The sequence below is a fragment of the Barbus barbus genome (genome assembly GCF_936440315.1).
Source record: "Barbus barbus genome assembly, chromosome: 23".
Classification (NCBI taxonomy): domain Eukaryota; kingdom Metazoa; phylum Chordata; class Actinopteri; order Cypriniformes; family Cyprinidae; genus Barbus; species Barbus barbus.
Genome location: NC_136751.1, coordinates 11,289,016 through 11,308,181, shown reverse-complemented (window position 1 = coordinate 11,308,181; position 19,166 = coordinate 11,289,016). Strand labels below are relative to the sequence as shown.

At 36.9% G+C, this 19,166-nt stretch overlaps 1 protein-coding gene across 1 annotated transcript in view; it reads left to right on the top strand.

Annotated features, from left to right (window-relative positions):
* Positions 1 to 19,166, top strand: part of LOC306842968 (ribosome quality control complex subunit TCF25-like) — a 174,694-nt gene that overhangs the window by 131,365 nt on the left and 24,163 nt on the right. Inside the window, exon 16 of the mRNA XM_079374204.1 lies at positions 12,239 to 12,318. Within this exon, the coding sequence (XP_079230330.1) occupies positions 12,239 to 12,318 (80 nt within the window). The remainder of the gene's footprint in view (positions 1 to 12,238; positions 12,319 to 19,166) is intronic.

The window sequence follows — 19,166 nt, the reverse complement described above, 5'->3', positions numbered from 1 at the left end:
TGAAAATCATCTTGTTTGCTCCCTCACAGAAAACAATATATTAGGGGTGGCACGGTACATGTATTCGTACTGAACCGTCACAATACTGACATCTCGATTCGGTGCATGAGGTCTTACGACGAATACAGGCAATTTACCCCCAATCCAGAAGGGGGCACCCGCAGTAATGCAACGCTGTTTGATAGCCGCCAGCAGAAGAACAGCGAATGCCATGAGTTGCGCACTTGAAAACAATGCCCCCTAGACAGTGACCATGTGCTGATTCTGAACGCGTCTCTCACATAGACTGACAAATGAGTATACTTTAAAGGCTTGTGCACTCAACTGTTTGCGAAATGGGGCTTTGTGCTCATATATCCTACATCTCTCATTCAGCACAAATCCAAATATTCCATAATATTTCCATATTTGCGATGTAACTTATCTGAATGCTAAACTATTATTTATTATGTAAATTATAGCCTTTGTACTTCAGTCGCATTCCAACGGTGACACAGTGGGGGGTGTGCTGATGTTTGGCTCACTGTATTTTATTTTGATAAAGTACCAACTGTGCTGTCAAGTTAGAAATGCTGGAACTGATGTGTGTGTGCGCGCGCGCGTGCTCCGGCACGATCACTTCAACTGTTTCCTTATACCAGCAGAATCAACTTTAAACACTTAAACTCTTATTAATAATCACTGTATAAAGGTCTGATTTTCTTTATGTACACTCACAATGAAAACAAAACAGATTTTATATATAATATGTAATATTTAGTATTTTCACATCTAGATGGAAAAAAAATGTAATTTGCACTACTGTCTGTTCAAAATAAATTAAAAGAAACCGAGCATAGTAGATTTGTTTTTCCTTGTTGTACCGAAATCGTATAGAACCGTGAACCCCGAACCAAGGTACGTACCGAACCGTGACATTTGTGTACCATGCCACCCCTACAATATATTGATTTAAATTTTCTAAGACACTTTTTGTTTCGAAAGGGCATATGCGAGGAGGTGTTAATGATCACGAATAATAGTGTGATTCACACCTGAGAAGACAAAGGCCCGCATAATGAGCCTTTCAGTCAGGTATATGACTGAGAGGGAAGAGTTTCAAGAAGGAATGTGAGGACAAAAGAAATGTATATATTTTTTGTTTGTAGTTTATTTAGAATATATTTAACTGTCACACAAAATAACTTGAGATTCACTTGCGAGTGCTGTTAAACAGTTTATTAGGAACAATCAAAGCTGAATTTTTAGCATCATTATTCCAGTCACATGATCCTTCAGAAATTTACATTTACATTTATTCATTTAGCTGACGCTTTTATCCAAAGCGACTTACAATTGCTATATATGTCAGAGGTCGCACGCCTCTGGAGCAACTAGGGGTTAAGTGTCTTGCTCAGGGACACATTGGTGTCTCACAGTGGATTCGAACCCGGGTCTCTCACACCAAAGGCATGTGTCTTATCCACTGCGCCATCACCACCCCATGAGAAATCATTCTAGTATTCTGATGTGCTGCTTAAAAAGCAGCAAATCAGAATAAAAATAATATTATTATTATTATTATTGTTGAAAACAGCCGAGTAGACTTTTTTTTCAGGTTTCTTTGAATAGAAAGTTCAGAAGAACAGCATCGTTTGTAACATTATAAATGTCTTTATCATCATTTTTGTGCTATATGTTTTAATTTATTTATATATACAGGTCCTTCTCAAAAAATTAGCATATTGTGATAAAGTTCATTATTTTCTGTAATGTACTGATAAACATTAGACTTTCATATATTTTAGATTAATTACAACACAACTGAAGTAGTTCAAGCCTTTTATTTATCTCAAAAAATTAGCATATCATGAAAAGGTTCTCTAAACGAGCTATTAACCTAATCATCTGAATCAACTAATTAACTCTAAACACCTGCAAAAGATTCCTGAGGCTTTTAAAAACTCCCAGCCTGGTTCATTACTCAAAACGCAATCATGGGTAAGACTGCCGACCTGACTGCTGTCCAGAAGGCCATCATTGACACCCTCAAGCAAGAGGGTAAGACACAGAAAGAAATTTCTGAACGAATAGGCTGTTCCCAGAGTGCTGTATCAAGGCACCTCAGTGGGAAGTCTGTGGGAAGGAAAAAGTGTGGCAGAAAACGCAGCACAGCGAGAAGAGGTGACCGGACCCTGAGGAAGATTGTGGAGAAGGACCGATTCCAGACCTTGGGGGACCTGCGGAAGCAGTGGACTGAGTCTGGAGTAGAAACATCCAGAGCCACCGTGTACAGGCGTGTGCAGGAAATGGGCTACAGGTGCCGCATTCCCCAGGTCAAGCCACTTTTGAACCAGAAACAGCAGCAGAAGCGCCTGACCTGGGCTACAGAGAAGCAGCACTGGACTGTTGCTCAGTGGTCCAAAGTACTTTTTTCGGATGAAAGCAAATTTTGCATGTCATTCGGAAATCAAGGTGCCAGAGTCTGGAGGAAGACTGGGGAGAGGGAAATGCCAAAATGCCTGAAGTCCAGTGTCAAGTACCCACAGTCAGTGATGCTGGTGTTGGTCCACTGTGTTTTATCAAGGGCAGGGTCAATGCAGCTAGCTATCAGGAGATTTTGGAGCACTTCATGCTTCCATCTGCTGTTATTTTAAATATTTAGTGAGCAGACTTGGTGAGCAGAAGAGAATTCTTTACAAAAACATTAAAAAAATCTTACTGTTCAAAAACTTTTGACTGGTAGTGTATGTCATGTTGAAATATATAAATGAACATCACATACCTGGATTTTGATTTTGGAGCACTTCATGCTTCCATCTGCTGAAAAGCTTTATGGAGATGATTTCATTTTTCAGCACGACCTGGCACCTGCTCACAGTGCCAAAACCACTGGTAAATGGTTTACTGACCATGGTATTACTGTGCTCAATTGGCCTGCCAACTCTCCTGACCTGAACCCCATAGAGAATCTGTGGGATATTGTGAAGAGAAAGTTGAGAGACGCAAGACCCAACACTCTGGATGAGCTTAAGGCCGCTATCGAAGCATCCTGGGCCTCCATAACACCTCAGCAGTGCCACAGGCTGATTGCCTCCATGCCACGCCGCATTGAAGCAGTCATTTCTGCAAAAGGATTCCCGACCAAGTATTGAGTGCATAACTGAACATAATGGCCATTCTTTTATTGGTCGGATGAAATATGCTAATTTTTTGAGATAGGAATTTTGGGTTTTCATGAGCTGTATGCCAAAATCATCAATATTAAAACAATAAAAGGCTTGAACTACTTCAGTTGTGTTGTAATGAATCTAAAATGTATGAAAGTCTAATGTTTATCAGTACATTACAGAAAATAATGAACTTTATCACAATATGCTAATTTTTTGAGAAGGACCTGTATATAGGGAAGAAAGAGCGTCTCCCTGCAGCATTCGTCCGGGGAGTTCCTGGAGATTCCAGAGCAACCTTGCCAAGCTGTTCTGTTGTTTTGGGAAGCCGAAAAGAGATAAGATTGTTTGGTAATGGTGTGGGGGATGTTTTCTTGGCACACTTTAGGCCCCTTAGTGCCAATTGGGCATCGTTTAAATGCCACGGCCTACCTGAGCATTGTTTCTGACCATGTCCATCCCTTTATGACCACCATGTACCCATCCTCTGATGGCTACTTCCAGCAGGATAATGCACCATGTCACAAAGCTCGAATCATTTCAAATTGGTTTCTTGAACATGACAATGTGTTCACTGTACTAAAATGGCCCCCACAGTCTCAACCCAATAGAGCATCTTTGGGATGTGGTGGAACGGGAGCTTCGTGCCCTGGATGTGCATCCCACAAATCTCCATCAACTGCAAGATGCTATCCTATCAATATGGGCCAACATTTCTAAAGAATGCTTTCAGCACCTTGTTGAATCAATGCCACGTAGAATTAAGGCAGTTCTGAAGGCGAAAAGGGGTCAAACACAGTATTAGTATGGTGTTCCTAATAATCCTTTAGGTGAGTGTGTGTGTGTGTGTGTGTATATATATATATATATATATATATATATATATATATATATATATATATATATATATATATATATATATATATATATATATATATATATATATATATATATATATATATATATATATATATATATATGACTCCAAGCTTTTGAATTGTATAGTGTATATTCAGGGTTCGAAATTAACAAATGCGGGTAAAAATCAGCTGTGGTGGGTAACGCTGTCAAATCACTAGCCAATTTGGTGGTTACTTTTCGTAAGTTATGTTCACTCATTAATGTCTTGGGGAAGTTCATGCAAGTCAAGTCTGCACAGGTTTAGCGCAAATACTGAATTCATGAGACAGCATGACATTATCGAGTATATTGCAAAAACCAAACAAAACACTTACAGAGTGCACGCATACACAACGTGATTAAGTCTGGTTAGACTAACTTAGTGCGTGTGCACATTTAGAGTGTGTTCTTTCACTGCATAATTCAGTCTATTAATATGCATTCAAAATAATCACATAATTCAAGATAAGGGGCAGAAATTTTATATATTTATATCAATTCATATAGTTAATCAGTATCACATGAAGAGTGCCGTTTGTTCTTAAAAAAAAAATCAGGTTACAAATGTGACATTGATTTTATACAACAGTTCAATAAACAATAAGTTAATATTAAGAGACTTACGTTTTAGACACCATATTGGCTGTTTTTGCTCTATTTCGCCAACAAAAAAAACATTCCAGCCACAGCACTGTTTTGCATCTCTGAGCAACATGATGGTGTTTTGTTCCTGAATGAATCAACCGTTTAAATGATTCGGGTCAGTCGCAACGACTCAGTGATTGCTGCCACCTGCTGGCAGTTTTAATTTCACGTTTAGAGTATCTTTTCATTTTTTTAAATTTCAAATATCAGTATTCAACATTTCATGTTTAAAATATGAAAACATTATTTATGCATTTGTAACTGCAGGTTAAAGCATTCCATGTCCCTCTAAGCTGCTTTAACGTGTAAATACATCTAAATGACACTTCAGATGCATCTTCTGGACAGATGAAATTGTTTGATACTGATTTAATTTGTTTAGTAACAGCCTAAATGTATTATTATTATAATTGACCGATTAAATGTAAGAATTTGACTCAAGAATATCCAAAATTTTAGGAGTCAGCAGTCCACAGTAATCCTTAAGATATCAGCACAATAAAACACTCAGCAAAATAGTCTAATTATCTTTATCGACACAATCCCAGAAAATACTGAGAATTTTTTTTTTTTTTGTCAATATCGCACACGCCTAGTACTGACACAAAATTATTTGCAACAGTCAAATTACTTTGTCACGTCCAGTGTAGAGAGCCTCATGCTGTTGGTTTATTTCCCCCTTTTGTTTTGGCTAGTAGAAGTTATGAATAGCCGGTAACTTAAAAAATTAGTAGCCAAATTGACTGGTGAGAGAAAAAGTTCATTTCAGTCCCTCAGTATATTATTACACTTGGAGTAAGACTGTTGTAATGATGCTGAAATTTTAGTTTTGATCACAGGAATAAATTACATTTAAAAAAAAAAAAAAAATTCAAATAGAAAGCAGTTATTTTAAATATTTAGTGAGCAGACTTGGTGAGCAGAAGAGAATTCTTTACAAAAACATTAAAAAAATCTTACTGTTCAAAAACTTTTGACTGGTAGTGTATGTCATGTTGAAATATATAAATGAACATCACATACCTGGCATTTCCAAAGTGTATAATGTTTGTGCTCTGAGGAAGAAAAAAAAAACATTTGAAGAGACTCTTGGAAGTGTGTGCATCACTTGGTCTTAGCTGTGGTCCAGGTTCCTGTGCGGGCAGGAATCTCAGAGCCTGTGGAACATGTCAACATCAGTCTCTGTTTTCCATTACCGAGCTGTCTTTGCAACAGGTTATTTGCACTGTTATTCTCACATCTGAAATAAAAAAGCAAGCATGCTGTTTACACAAATAAACTACATTATTAACATTATTGTGATGGTCACTGATACTAGTACTAATTTATAGAAAAAAGAACACAGTTACCACATAGCGCACATATTTTACCATACATTAAATAAATCTAATTAAAATCAAATCAAAGTAACATCTGTAAAATAGTGAATGCACACTTACTCTATAAAATTCTGAATGTAGATGAAAACTGAACTAGTCCCCTTCCTGTGTGAGATGCAGGTGAAGGCGAGAGTTTGTATTCAACAGTCCTAAAAGAATGTTATAAACTATCGTTAGCATTTATTTTTCACAGTACCTTAGTATATGCATAGCCCTACTTGATGAGAAAACCATGCCAATAACAAAGAAACTATATTTTAACTATCAACCACAAATAATATTACCATATAGGTATAATAAAAGTACAATTACTATACACTATACTATGCACTTATTCAGTATGATTTTCCAGCAAACTCAAAACTGAACGACACGTGTGCCTTTCTTGTGCAATTATGCCAGTGATGCAGCCACAGTCCTAAACATAAATTGAAACAGTTGTTATAGCAATTACCAGAAGATGCACAGCTGATAATAAATTGCTTCACTGATAAGAATGGATGCTCCTATATCGTTGATGGGTCACTTATCAGTTAGGAGATTTGAAAACGAAAATCAAGAGACATCTATATATAAAAAACGGTTAAAATCAGAAAACAAAACCACTGTATGTGCTGTTCAATATTCTCCTATTTGTTCAGATATATAAAAAAAAATCTTAGACAAACATTGGTATATCTTAAAATCTGACCCTCTCCTCAGTGATATTTTTGAGAAAACACCAAGGTTTGTGTATAAACGCTCTTCTAATGAGCTGATGTTAGTTCATCTGTAGAACAACCCACTCACTTTTTATCTATCTCCTTGGGTAACTATAGCTGTGATCGTTGTGCCCAATGTAACTTTACTACAAAAACGAATGTTTTCTCTCATCCTCATTCAGGAAGGGAGTTCAAAATTAAGGGTGTCATCACATGCACTACAAAAAATTTTATTTATATTATAAAATGTCGATGCGGGTTAGCGTATATAGGAAAGACACAGCGTACTTTAAAAACAAGGATTGCAGAACATCGAAGCAGTATTCGCACTAATGATCAAAAAAACCCGGTAGCAGTACATTTTAATTTAAAAAGACACAACCTTTCCACACTGAGATATATTGGAGTTGAACATGTTAAAGAACCCAGGAGAGGTGGTGATGTCAATAAGATTTTACTAAAAAGAGAAGCTTATTATATTTACACACTAAATACTCTTTCTCCTAAGGGTTTGAATTTAGAACTTGATTTTAACTCATGTTTGTAATTGCTATTCTTTGTATTGAAAGGTGAATGTTGTTGATACAGCTTCATTTGTACCCTAATATACAGGTGCTGGTCATAAAATTTGAATATCATGAAAAAGTTGATTTATTTCAGTAATACCATTCAAAAAGTGAAACTTGTATATTAGATTCATTCATTACACACAGACTGATATATTTCAAATGTTTATTTCCTTTAATTTTGATGATTATAACTGACAACTAATGAAAGTCCCAAATTCAGTATTCCAGAAAATTTGAATATTGTGAAAATGTTCAATATTGAAGACACCTGGTGCCACACTCTAATCAGCTATTTAACTCAAAACACCTGCAAAAGCCTTTAAATGGTCTCTCAGTCTAGTTCTGTAGGCTACACAATCATGGGGAAGACTGCTGACTTGACAGTTGTCCAAAAGACGACCATTGACACCTTGCACAAGGAGGGCAAGACACAAAAGGTCATTGCTAAAGAGGCTGGCTGTTCACAGAGCTCTGTGTCCAAGCACATTAATAGAGAGGTGAAGGGAAGGACAAGATGTGGTAGAAAAAAGTGTACAAGCAATAGGGATAACCGCACCCTGGAGAGGATTGTGAAACAAAACCCATTCAAAAATGTGGGGGAGATTCTCAAAGAGTGGACTGGTGCAGCTGGTGTCAGTGCTTCAAGAACCACCACGCACAGACGTATGAAAGACATGGGTTTCAGCTGTCGCATTCCTTGTGTCAAGCCACTCTTGAACAAGAGACAGCGTCAGAAGCAACTTGGGCTTTCATAACACCTGAGCAGTGCCACAGACTGATCGACTCCATGCCACGCCGCATTGCTGCAGTAATCCAGGCCAAAGGAGCCCCAACTAAATATTGAGTGCTGTACATGCTCATACTTTTCATGTTCATACTTTTCAGTCGGCCAACATTTCTAAAAATAATTTTTTTTCATTGGTCTTAATTGATATTCTAATTTTCTGAGATACTGAATTTGGGACTTTCATTAGTTGTCAGTTATAATCCTCAAAATTAAAGGAAATAAACATTTGAAATATATCAGTCTGTGTGTAATGAATGAATCTAATATACAAGTTTCACTTTTTGAATGCTATTACTGAAATAAATCAACTTTTTCACGATATTCTAATTTTATGACCAGCACCTGTATGTGTTGTATGTCTATATATTTTCTATTTTTAGGACAAGCATTTGTAAATTACAAAAAGGATGGGGGATTGTTTGGGTGTTGTTCTGTGATGGTTTGGGTATTTCCTGATATTTTGTTTGTATTCAAATTTTTGCCTCAATATGGTTGTCTTGTTTTAATTGTAATATAGCTGCTCACATGATTGACCTCGATTACCAACAGGTACAATCAGTTGGAACTCTGCTTGAATCTTAGTACTTATTGAGCTGTTGCTTTTACTTGTATGTGTTTGCCTGACGAAGGTCTTTGGACCGAAACGTTGTTAATTAAAACATTTTTGAATAAAGGGAATAGCAGTGTGCAGATCTTTTTAGATGGACTATTCTGACAATGCTTTTCATACTTTTCTGGGCCTCAACAGCGTTATTTACTTGGCAGTCAATGGGACAGTCACAAACCTCCTGGTTTTCATCCAAAATATCTTAAATTGTGTTCTGAAGACGAACAAAGCTTTTACGGGTTTGGAACGACATGGGGGTAAGTCATTAATGACAATTTTCATTTTGGGGTGGAGTATTCCTTTAAGCCTTTTCATTTGATACAACTAAATACATTTACATTTAGTCATTTAGCAGACGCTTTTATCCAAAGTGACTTACAAATGAGGACAATGGAAGCAATCAAAATCAACAAAAGAGCAATGATATGCAAGTGCTATAACAAGTCTCAGTTAGCTTAACACAGTACACGTAGCAAGTTTTTATTATTATTATTATTATTATTATTACTATATAAAAAGAAAACCGAGAATAGAAAAAGAATACAGCAAGCTAGTGATAGAGGCCTTTTTTAATTTGTAAATTGTATAATAAATAAAAAGAAAACAAATAGAATACAAAAAGATTAGAAAAGCTAGTGTTAGTATTTATTTATTTATTTATTAAGAATGGATAATAAAATATCATTATAAACTTTTAAAAGCGCTGATTCAGTACTGTGTGGTTTTAGAATCTGACTGAAAAACTTCAAACACTGAATTTCTCATCAAGAAGGACTGTAGTTGGGTAAAAACTACCTTCTATAGAACTTTCAAAAGGAAAGGTTGTTTTGAAATCGGTCTAAATTAAGAAAAGTCTGTAGGGTCCAAATTCATTTTTTTTTTTCATAATTGGCTGCACTATAGCATGTTTAAAATATGATGGTACACAGCCCGTAGACAGGCAACAATTAATTATAGCCAAAATCCTTGCGCCAAAAACATTAAAAACCTGTTTAAAAATGCGTGTATCTCGAGGACTGTTTGTAGACTTCAAATGTTCAACAATCTCTGCTAACATTGTGAGAGAAACGGGCTCAAACTGCTTAAAAAAAAAAAAAAAGCAGAGCATGAGACAGTTGAGACCGATGGATCATAATCAGGTAACTGAATAGAAGATCTAGTATTAACAATCTTCTCAATAAAGTGATTCCAAACGTTTTCACAAGTTTGCAGAGAGACATAAAAAAAAAAGTCAGATACAGGAGGATTAATGGCAGAGTTCAAAGTACTTAATAGTTCTCTGGGGTTGCAGCAATTTTTTTTTTTTTTTTTATTTTTTTTTTTATAATATCAGAAAAAAATTGGCCCTCACTCTTTTGACCACTATCTGATATTTTGACAGCGATCCAAGATCTCCAAGAATGTGGATTCTGTCATAAGTAGTCATAATTCCTCATAAGAATTCGGTAAACCAACGCACAAAGCACATGGTTTACTGAATCGACATGCATCAGTTGTAATTCAAAGCTGGAATAGACATCAGGCTGCAAACTCCGAAAAAACTGATGTAAACTAAAAAAAAAACTGATGCAAGTCCACCACCACGACCAGTGGTGCGGGTGGAATTAAAAAAGGTACAATTCAGTGGTACAAGCTCAGTAAAAGAGCTAAGGTCTCCGACATTTAGCCAGGTCTCAACCACAAATAGAAAATCCAGATCTCGACGATCTCTGAAGTGAAAAGGTCATGCAATATGAAGGTCTTATTAACTAAAGATCTTGAATTAATCCGAACCATTCTGACCAAGATCGAATCATAAGCTGACTGTGATGCACGACACAGTGGGTTCGTTAAATCCACTCCACCTCTGCGGAGATGAGGCAGACATACCTGCAGGAGGTTCTAGTCGAAAACGGGTACAACAGGCCGGATACAGCGATACAGCGACTCCGCAGTGCCCAGAGCAACTGCGATCCGAGACCAGCCCACATCGGATGACATAAGGGTATGAGTGAGGTACTACAGTGGACGCCAGGTACAATTTCCATCTTGCGGATACGCCGCCTCGCTTCCCACACCATCTTTGATTCCAAATCAAATTAAATGTGTTTTTAGCCGATTCTTGAAGATGGCTAAGGACTCAGCTGCTCGGATTGAGTGGTGGTTTTGTCAGGATGGAACGTCGAAAAATGGCATGTGGAGGGGTACGTGTTGTGTCAGGAACTATTTTGAGGTTAAGGTGAGATGTTTTCACACCTGCCTCATTTAGTTCGGTTGAATCGCACTAGAGTTCGTTGTCCCTCTTGGTGTGGTTCGTTTGGGCAGGTGTGAATGCAGTAATCGCACTCAGGTGCACACCAAAAGCAGACCAAACAAGCGTACAGAGACCTCCCTGAAGAGGTGGTCTCGGCCCGAATGCAAACGGACTCTGGAGCGAACCAAGTGGTATCATAATTCATAACGGGAAATATGTTATAAAAAGCAGCAGTCAGTGTCTTTTGTGAGTGAGAATTTGTGAGAAACTGATTTTTGTGAGTGAGAATATTTATTACATTTGAAAACCAAAGAGCACCTTTTCATATTAAAACGTTGTGTAATTAATTGCCCTTCTCCGTACATTACAAGAATGCTGTCCAGACGAAGCCTTGATTCCCGCTGGCTGTAACTGCATTTTATATATAAGTGAAATATACATAGTGAAAATATAATTAAATATAATTATTTAAATTATTTTTTGCATCGTTTTTGCCAGGACAGCTATAAAGCCTCATTGCGTCTGCGGAGCGAACTTGTCAGTCCATCTTGATGAATGACGCAGAGGAACGTAAACAGGTGAACACTGACCAATTAGAGGACAGCTGTACTCGCATGTGACTTGCATAAACACAGTTTGGTACACTTTGCAATGTTGCCTTGTGAAAGCAAAGCGAACCGAACCAAGAAGAAAATGCAACAATGTAACAAATTAATCCCGGTTTCGGAACAAAGCAAACAATCTACAGGTCTGAATGCACCCTAAGAGTGAGGAGGAAGTGATCTGAGGTGTGCAGTGGAGAAACCAGCACATGATCATAAATGGAGGACTTTTTAAAGACCCGCTGGAACCCTAACTTGCCAAAGTGGCTAGTGGGAGTGACTGTGTTACACGCCATTACTGAAATCCACTTGCATTTGACAGGTGTTAATGTCAAGCCCTGAACATAACCCTCAACGTGCAAATCACTAAATATTAATGTAAACCTGGTTTGATCAATTTATAATCATTTTTACCCATTAAGGACACAAAATGGCCTTATTAGTTGGTTGATATTTCACTATATAAATGAGGACACTGGGCTCTCAAGTATAGCTAAACAATTACAAACTCATATACACATACAATACTGCATGTTGATTTTGTATATCATTGGTTTATAAGGAATGCTTCTCTATTTGACAAAATATTAAATATGTAGTTTTGTTCATATATAGTTTATCTGTTTTATTATGGCATACTAGAAAGGTTCTTTTGGTCTTTTACAGGAAGTGACCACACAACCAGGAATGAGTTTTGACCCTCTCCCTCCTCTGGACTCCATTGCGTCTTACATCAGACCAGAAAGGTACCACCTAGATGCCCTCAAGTTGTCTGCCTTGTATGCCATTACCCCTTAGAGACACCATCCTAAGCCCTGTGTCATATAAGATGTCTTCATATTATTGAAATGTCCCGCAGGAGGCATAGCTTAAAATGTACTCCTCATAAACAAAGCATTTATTTAATCAAGGTCCAAAAATGGTCAGTTTGGATATTGTGGAGTTTGTTGTCACTCGGGCACAACATTTGCATACTACTGCCTCCAAAGCAACTCATCAACAAATAGTTATACATCATTGCAGCATGGGCCTCACCCACTGGTGTTCAGTTTGCTTAACAGCTGACACTTGCCTACACTGGATGTGAATGTTACATTATGTCACGTCAAATACAGATAAAACCCATTATAATCTCTGATACTGGAAAAAGTACAGATGTCTGTTCAGTTATTGACGTACTCCACATGCTTGAGTCTGCTGACAACTGACAAATGGAAAAGTAAAATACCATTTGCTTTGATGTGTCCTGTTTAAACATCTTATCTTATTTGTACGGTGGCCGAGAGAGCTCAACGTACTGCAAATAGATAAAGCACCTGCAAATAAAAAAACCACTTCCTCAATTTTACAACGCAAGTGCTCACAACACAACCAAAAAAAGAAACTCACTGCAAATAGAAAAAACGCCTGCAAATTAAGAAAACAACTTTCATCAATTTGTCAACACGTGCTTCAAATGCTCACAACAAAACCAAACAAAGAAACGCACTGCAAATAAAATTTATTTGGTTGTGTTGTGGGCATTTGCACCACCTGCTGTCAAACTGATGAAGATATTTTCTTCATTATCTTTTATTTTGCTTTTTCTATTTGCATGTGTTTTCTGAAGTTGCAGCATGTTGTGCTCTCTCGGCCACCGTATATTTGCATTTCTGTACAGACCTTCAGAAGGATCCCAGTGACAGAAACAAGTGAATGATTTATTTTGAATGGTTTAATGGTCAGAGGATTAGATGTTTGTTCAGAGCACTTGAGCATTTTTATTTTTTTTAAACAAGGCACAGCTCTAGTGTAATGGGGAGTTCACAAAGAAATGTAATTAACTATGGCTCCTTGAGAGGAAGGAACAAGGCATTGGGTCAGAGTAAGCAGCCTTCAGATTAGCAGTGGACCTAGTTGAGTTTCCAATCCTGCTGAGCTCAAATGCGTTTGCACAGACAGTTCAAATGGCGCAAACGTGGGCACACCCAGTTAAAAAACAATCTGGCAAATGTTTTTTAGGATGACCAGCCAGCTGTCAGACAAATGTCTTGGATGAACAGACTGCTCGCTCATGCACAGGAGGATGCCGGGCACCTGGTTAAAAGAGCTCTCAGCCCCCTTTTCTAGACCGTATGAGACAGGGTTATCTATCTTGTACACAAACCTATGGGACAGTCTTTGCTGTTGACTCCAAACTCCAAAATTTGGTTGAGACATCTTGGCCCCCAAAAAGAGACTACTCGCCAGTAGGGGTGTCCCCGACTAAGGATTTTCATATTCGAATCTGAGTTTTTTAATCTTGCCGATAGTCAACTGATCGTTGAATCTTGTTTGGGGCGGGGGCGGGGGGGATACATTACCAACATTCAGCAGCCGTAAATACTGACGTTCACACAGAGGGAAAATGTGTAACAGATGCCTTGCAGATACTAAAATAATGTTTTATGTTTTGATTAAAAGATAGTTAACATTAAATGTCTGTGAAACCCTAAGAATTCACAACATTTTTGTGCTTTCATTATAATGTTATGTATATGACAGTAGTTATTAATGTTCTGCATTTCTGTTTTGAGCTGCGCACGCTGAAGACCAGTAGAATGAAGCATTTGATAGCATGTTTTTAATCAATGGGATTTAACTCCTTTATCTCATATAGAATATGCTCATTTATTTATACAACATAACGTTAATATTACGAGTTGTAGGCTATCTGTACAAAATGCCCCGAATGCACAATGTGTCTGCGCGGCTCTGAATGAACTCCTTTTGTGGACGCATTCTTCATGCAACAACGTGCAGAAGCACGGCAACTAAACTCTAAAAATTCACAGGGTTTTATGATGATGTTATGTATATGACTGTCCCAGTCATAGTTATTAATATTCTGCATTGTTGTTTGTACAGCGCTGCGTGCTGATAATCACCGTAGTACTACAATGAAGTGCTTTACTGCAGCATTAACTCGACCAAATGCATCTTGGATAAATAATATATAGCCTACACGCAGAGCTGGGTAGATTACTTACAAATTGTAATCCGTTACTGATTCCAGATTACATGACAAAAAGTGTAGTCAGTAACGTATCAGTTACATTACACATTTTAGGTAATATAATCAGATTACTTTTAGATTACTTTTGATTTAACTCGTTAATCACATTGATTTAAATAGCATTATCTTGTACCATAATGATGTAAAAAATGCAAAGAGTAAGAAAACGTGTTACATTCATTGTAATTTACAACATAAAGTGCATGAAACATTATATTACATCAAGGTTTCCCAAACTAGGGTTCATAAAGGAACTGCAGGGGGGTTGTATGTTTAATGCAAAGCTCACAATTAATTAAATCATAAAAAAAATTATCATTTTAAAACATTTCCCTTTTGAGGAAAGTCTCTTCACTCGACGGCCATATTTGCAACGCCTTCTTAATCTTAATGAATGGGGGAATCCTGAAATCTCAAAAACTGCTTGCTGAAATCACAATTAAATTACATGTCAAATCAGCAACAAAAATCTGAAATTAATGGCCCAATGAATGTTGTTTCTTATGCTCAAATAACATTTAAATCTGAAATTAATGGCCCAATGAATGTTGTTTCTTATGCTTAAATAGCATTTAAAAAGCTTATTTTTCAGGCTAGACCAGCCAATGTGCATGCGGAATCATAACCTGCTTATACTGTGCATGTGCATTAGCTGGTCTAGTCAGGTTTCTATGGGAAATTTGGCCCTTTCATTTAGAAGGTGGGACTATTCCTACATATTGCGCATTGCAGTTTCTCCTATTCATAAGTAACCCTATAGGAGTGAACCGTCTTTGTATTTCTATAGTCTTTGTTTTAAATAAAACACTTACTAAAAAGATTAAATATTTTTATTTACCTGCATGTCATGTGATCATTAATCAACATCAAAGAAACTGTGAACATGCAAATGTGATACTTAATATATTCGATGAATAAGGTTTAGATGACAAAAAGTTTTGGAATGCCTGCATTACATGTAACTAAGAAATAATGTGAATATGTGCATTTTAATTCATTAATAATACATGGTTAAACACAACCTACAGAGTAATAATTGAAATAAAAACGAATGAGTTCATCAGTAGTTGATACAATGTTGAAATCCTTCTTAAACCTGAAATGATTTTTGTAAATCCAGTGGTCAAATGCTGTCGCCACCTGACTAATGACTGATCTCTGTGTGAATGTCCAAAAAACTGGACTATATATATACATATATAATATGTATATAATGGCTATTTTAGAAAATGCAAAAGATGAAAAAGAGAAATTAGGGAGAATCAATCATTTATGAATAATTTATTGTTATTGTGTGAATAATATGTAATCATGTAATCCATAAAATGTAACTGTAGTCTGATTACGATTTACGAGTACTTTAAAATGTAATTTACTCTAATTACAAGTACTTATTTTTTGGAATCTGATTACGTAATCCAGATTACATGTAATCAGTTACTACCCAGCTCTGCCTACACGATATATATAAACCGGCTGAAATGTTTTGAAATCACTTGTACCTTACTTGATCAAAAAAATCCAGTCTTTCACTCTGCCTGTGTCAATTAGAGTCTTGTTAAAGATTTAAATCCCTGCCAACAAGATGCTCCTCTGTCGGTCACGGATTATGGAAAGTGAACCATAAATCTATAGGGGTGATTGGATTTATTCATGCACGTGAATATTTATTTAAAGCTTCTTTTCAGATTCTTATTTACAGCATTATCTTAATAGGCTGTATATTAACTTATTGGGAGAAAACCGGTAGTTCTATGTGAAATCAGACAGTTGAACACCCACATATAGCCAAAATGCCATGATCCATTACACCTATTATTCGACTGTGAGATTGAGTCTCGAATCAGGCTCCTCCTGTCGAAGCATCGAATCGTCGACTATTCGGGGTCACTCCTACTCACCAGTTTGTGCAGTGAGAACATGCCAGTTTGATTTATGCAAGCCACCACTGTCATGTTGTCTGTTTGGACAAGGACATTGTAATGACGGAGATGTGGGAGGAAGTACTCTAGTATCATCTGAAATGTCTTCAATTAAAAAATATTATGTACCACACTTTCTGCATATCCATCCAGGTGCTAGAAGCTGGTCTTCCATCACACAGGGCACCCCAGCCCGTGCTTGTTGCATCTGTAGTGACAGTTTCCTCCTGATGACTTTCCCCTTTATCACTCCCTGGCTATACATTGTGTCGCTGAACCAAAGCTTTAACATATCGTTTCAGTTCTGAGTCTTTTTTTTTTTTTTTTTTATAGGTATTTTAACAAGACCATACAATGTATTCAGTGAAAAATAAGAAATTACAGATTGTCTCAATACAAACCCACTTAGAACCCTCCCACCCAAAAGACATTAGAATATAAAGCCAAGAAAAAGAAATCAAAAACAAACTAAAAATAAATAAATTAAAAAAAATAAAATAAATTAATAAAAAAAAAACTAAATAATATATTACACAAATAAAGATAAACAAATACATAAAAATAAATGAAAATTTCTCTCTCAAGAATCAATCTTCCCTCTTTCCAATAGAATTACTTAATGTGTATTAGTGCTGGCATCAGGAGAACAGAGTAAGCCTTTGATGTGATCTAAAAAAGGTTTCCAGGTCTTATGAAAAGATTTGAGAGATCCTGAAAGCGAGAATCTTAACTTCTCAAGTTTTATACAGCAAAAGATTTCTCGGATCCACATATCATGCGATGGGGGGATGACATGTTTCCATTTAAGGAGAATAGCTCGTCTAGCTAAAACAGTAGTAAAGGCGATGGCCTGGCGGGATGAGACGGTTAAATCGGGTCTCGAGGAAATGCCAAAAAGAACTGTCAAGGGGTTAGGGTCTAAGTCTATGTTAAGAGCATTATTAAGTGTATCAAAAACATGGTCCCACTTTATATTAGGTGGCTTTAACTACTATGTACTTACATTTAAATTAATAATTTGATACAATGCACTTATTGTGTACATACATGTTTTTACATTGTACTTATATTTAAAACAATACCTATATGTAATTACATCTGTAATTAATTTCTGTAATTACTTTTATAATTACACTGTTGACCCATCCCTTACACCTTAACCTACCCTTAAACCTACCCATACCACTTAACCTGTCCCTAACCTTACCCGTATCCACCTCAATAGCAGCAAAAGGGTTTTGCAATACAATATGGCCACAATAAGTACATTATACTTATTTTTTGGTGTAAGTATATAGTAGTTAAGGCCACCTAATATAAAGTGTGACCAAAAACATTATACCAAAAGTCTGTCAGCTGAGGGCAACTCCAGAACATATGGAGATGGTTGGCAGGAGATTGCTTGCAGCGATGACAAGCATCACTCCTATCTGGAAATTTTTTTGCTAGTTTGGCATTTGTTAAATGAGCTCTGTAGAGCACTTTACACTGCAATAGGCCATGTCTAGCACATATAGAAGAGGAGTGAACCAGATTTAAAATTTCTCCCCATTGATCGTCAGTAATAGAGATACCTAGGTCATGCTCCCAAGATTCTCTAAGAGAAACAGTGGGGTCTTCATTAAGTACACTTATCAAATTATAAATAACTGAAATTAGATGCTTCTGGCTTGCACTTAAAGTGAGAAAGTGATCAAGAGGGCATTCAGGGGGACGGTTGGGAAAGTGGGGAAACAGTTTCTTAACAAAGTGCCTAACCTGAAAGAAACGAAACAAATGGCTACTGGGCAGACTGTATTTAGTGGATAAAAATGAAAAGGATGCGAACACCCCATCTTCATACAAGTCGTTGAGCTCAACCAGTCCGTTGATTGGCCAAGTGCGAAAAGCCGGATCAGAGTAAGATGGGGAGAAAAAATGATTATTTAAGATGGGTGTGTGGATAGAAGCTCTATGTAGACCAAAGTGTTTCCTGAATTGGACCAAAATTTTGATAGTGCTAGTGACAACTAAATTAGATGAAATCCTGCTGATAGCTAAAGGAAGTTGGAAACAGATAGCAGAATACAAAGTGCCTTTTGTTGATGCAATCTCTGAATGAACCCAAGGGGGGCAATCATCAGCCTGGGCAGAACTGTTCCAATAGAGAATCTTATTAATATTACAAGCCCAGTAATATTGTTGGAAGTTGGGAAGTGCAAGTCCTCCCTTAGACTTAGGGAGCTTGAGAACTGATTTCTTAAGGCGTGCGGGCTTGTTTGCCCAAATGAATGAACGCAAAATACCATCCAAATTAGTAAAAAAAGACTTCTTAATGCAAATTGGAATATGTTGAAAAAGATAAAGGAATTTGGGTAAAATAACCATTTTCACTAGATTAATGCGGCCCAAAAGGGACAAAGGAAGCGAAGACCACCTAGACATGTCTAACTTGGTTTTATCAACAAGCGGTTGAAAGTTTTTGACAAATAAGTTATTAAACGAATTGGTGAAAGAAACACCCAAGTATTTAAATCCAGCTGAAGCTGTTTTAAAGGGAAAAAGAGCATATGAGATCTTACTAGCCTCGGGGTTGACAAAAAATAGTTCACTTTTTTGCAGATTTATCTTGTAACCAGAGAGATGACCAAATTTATCT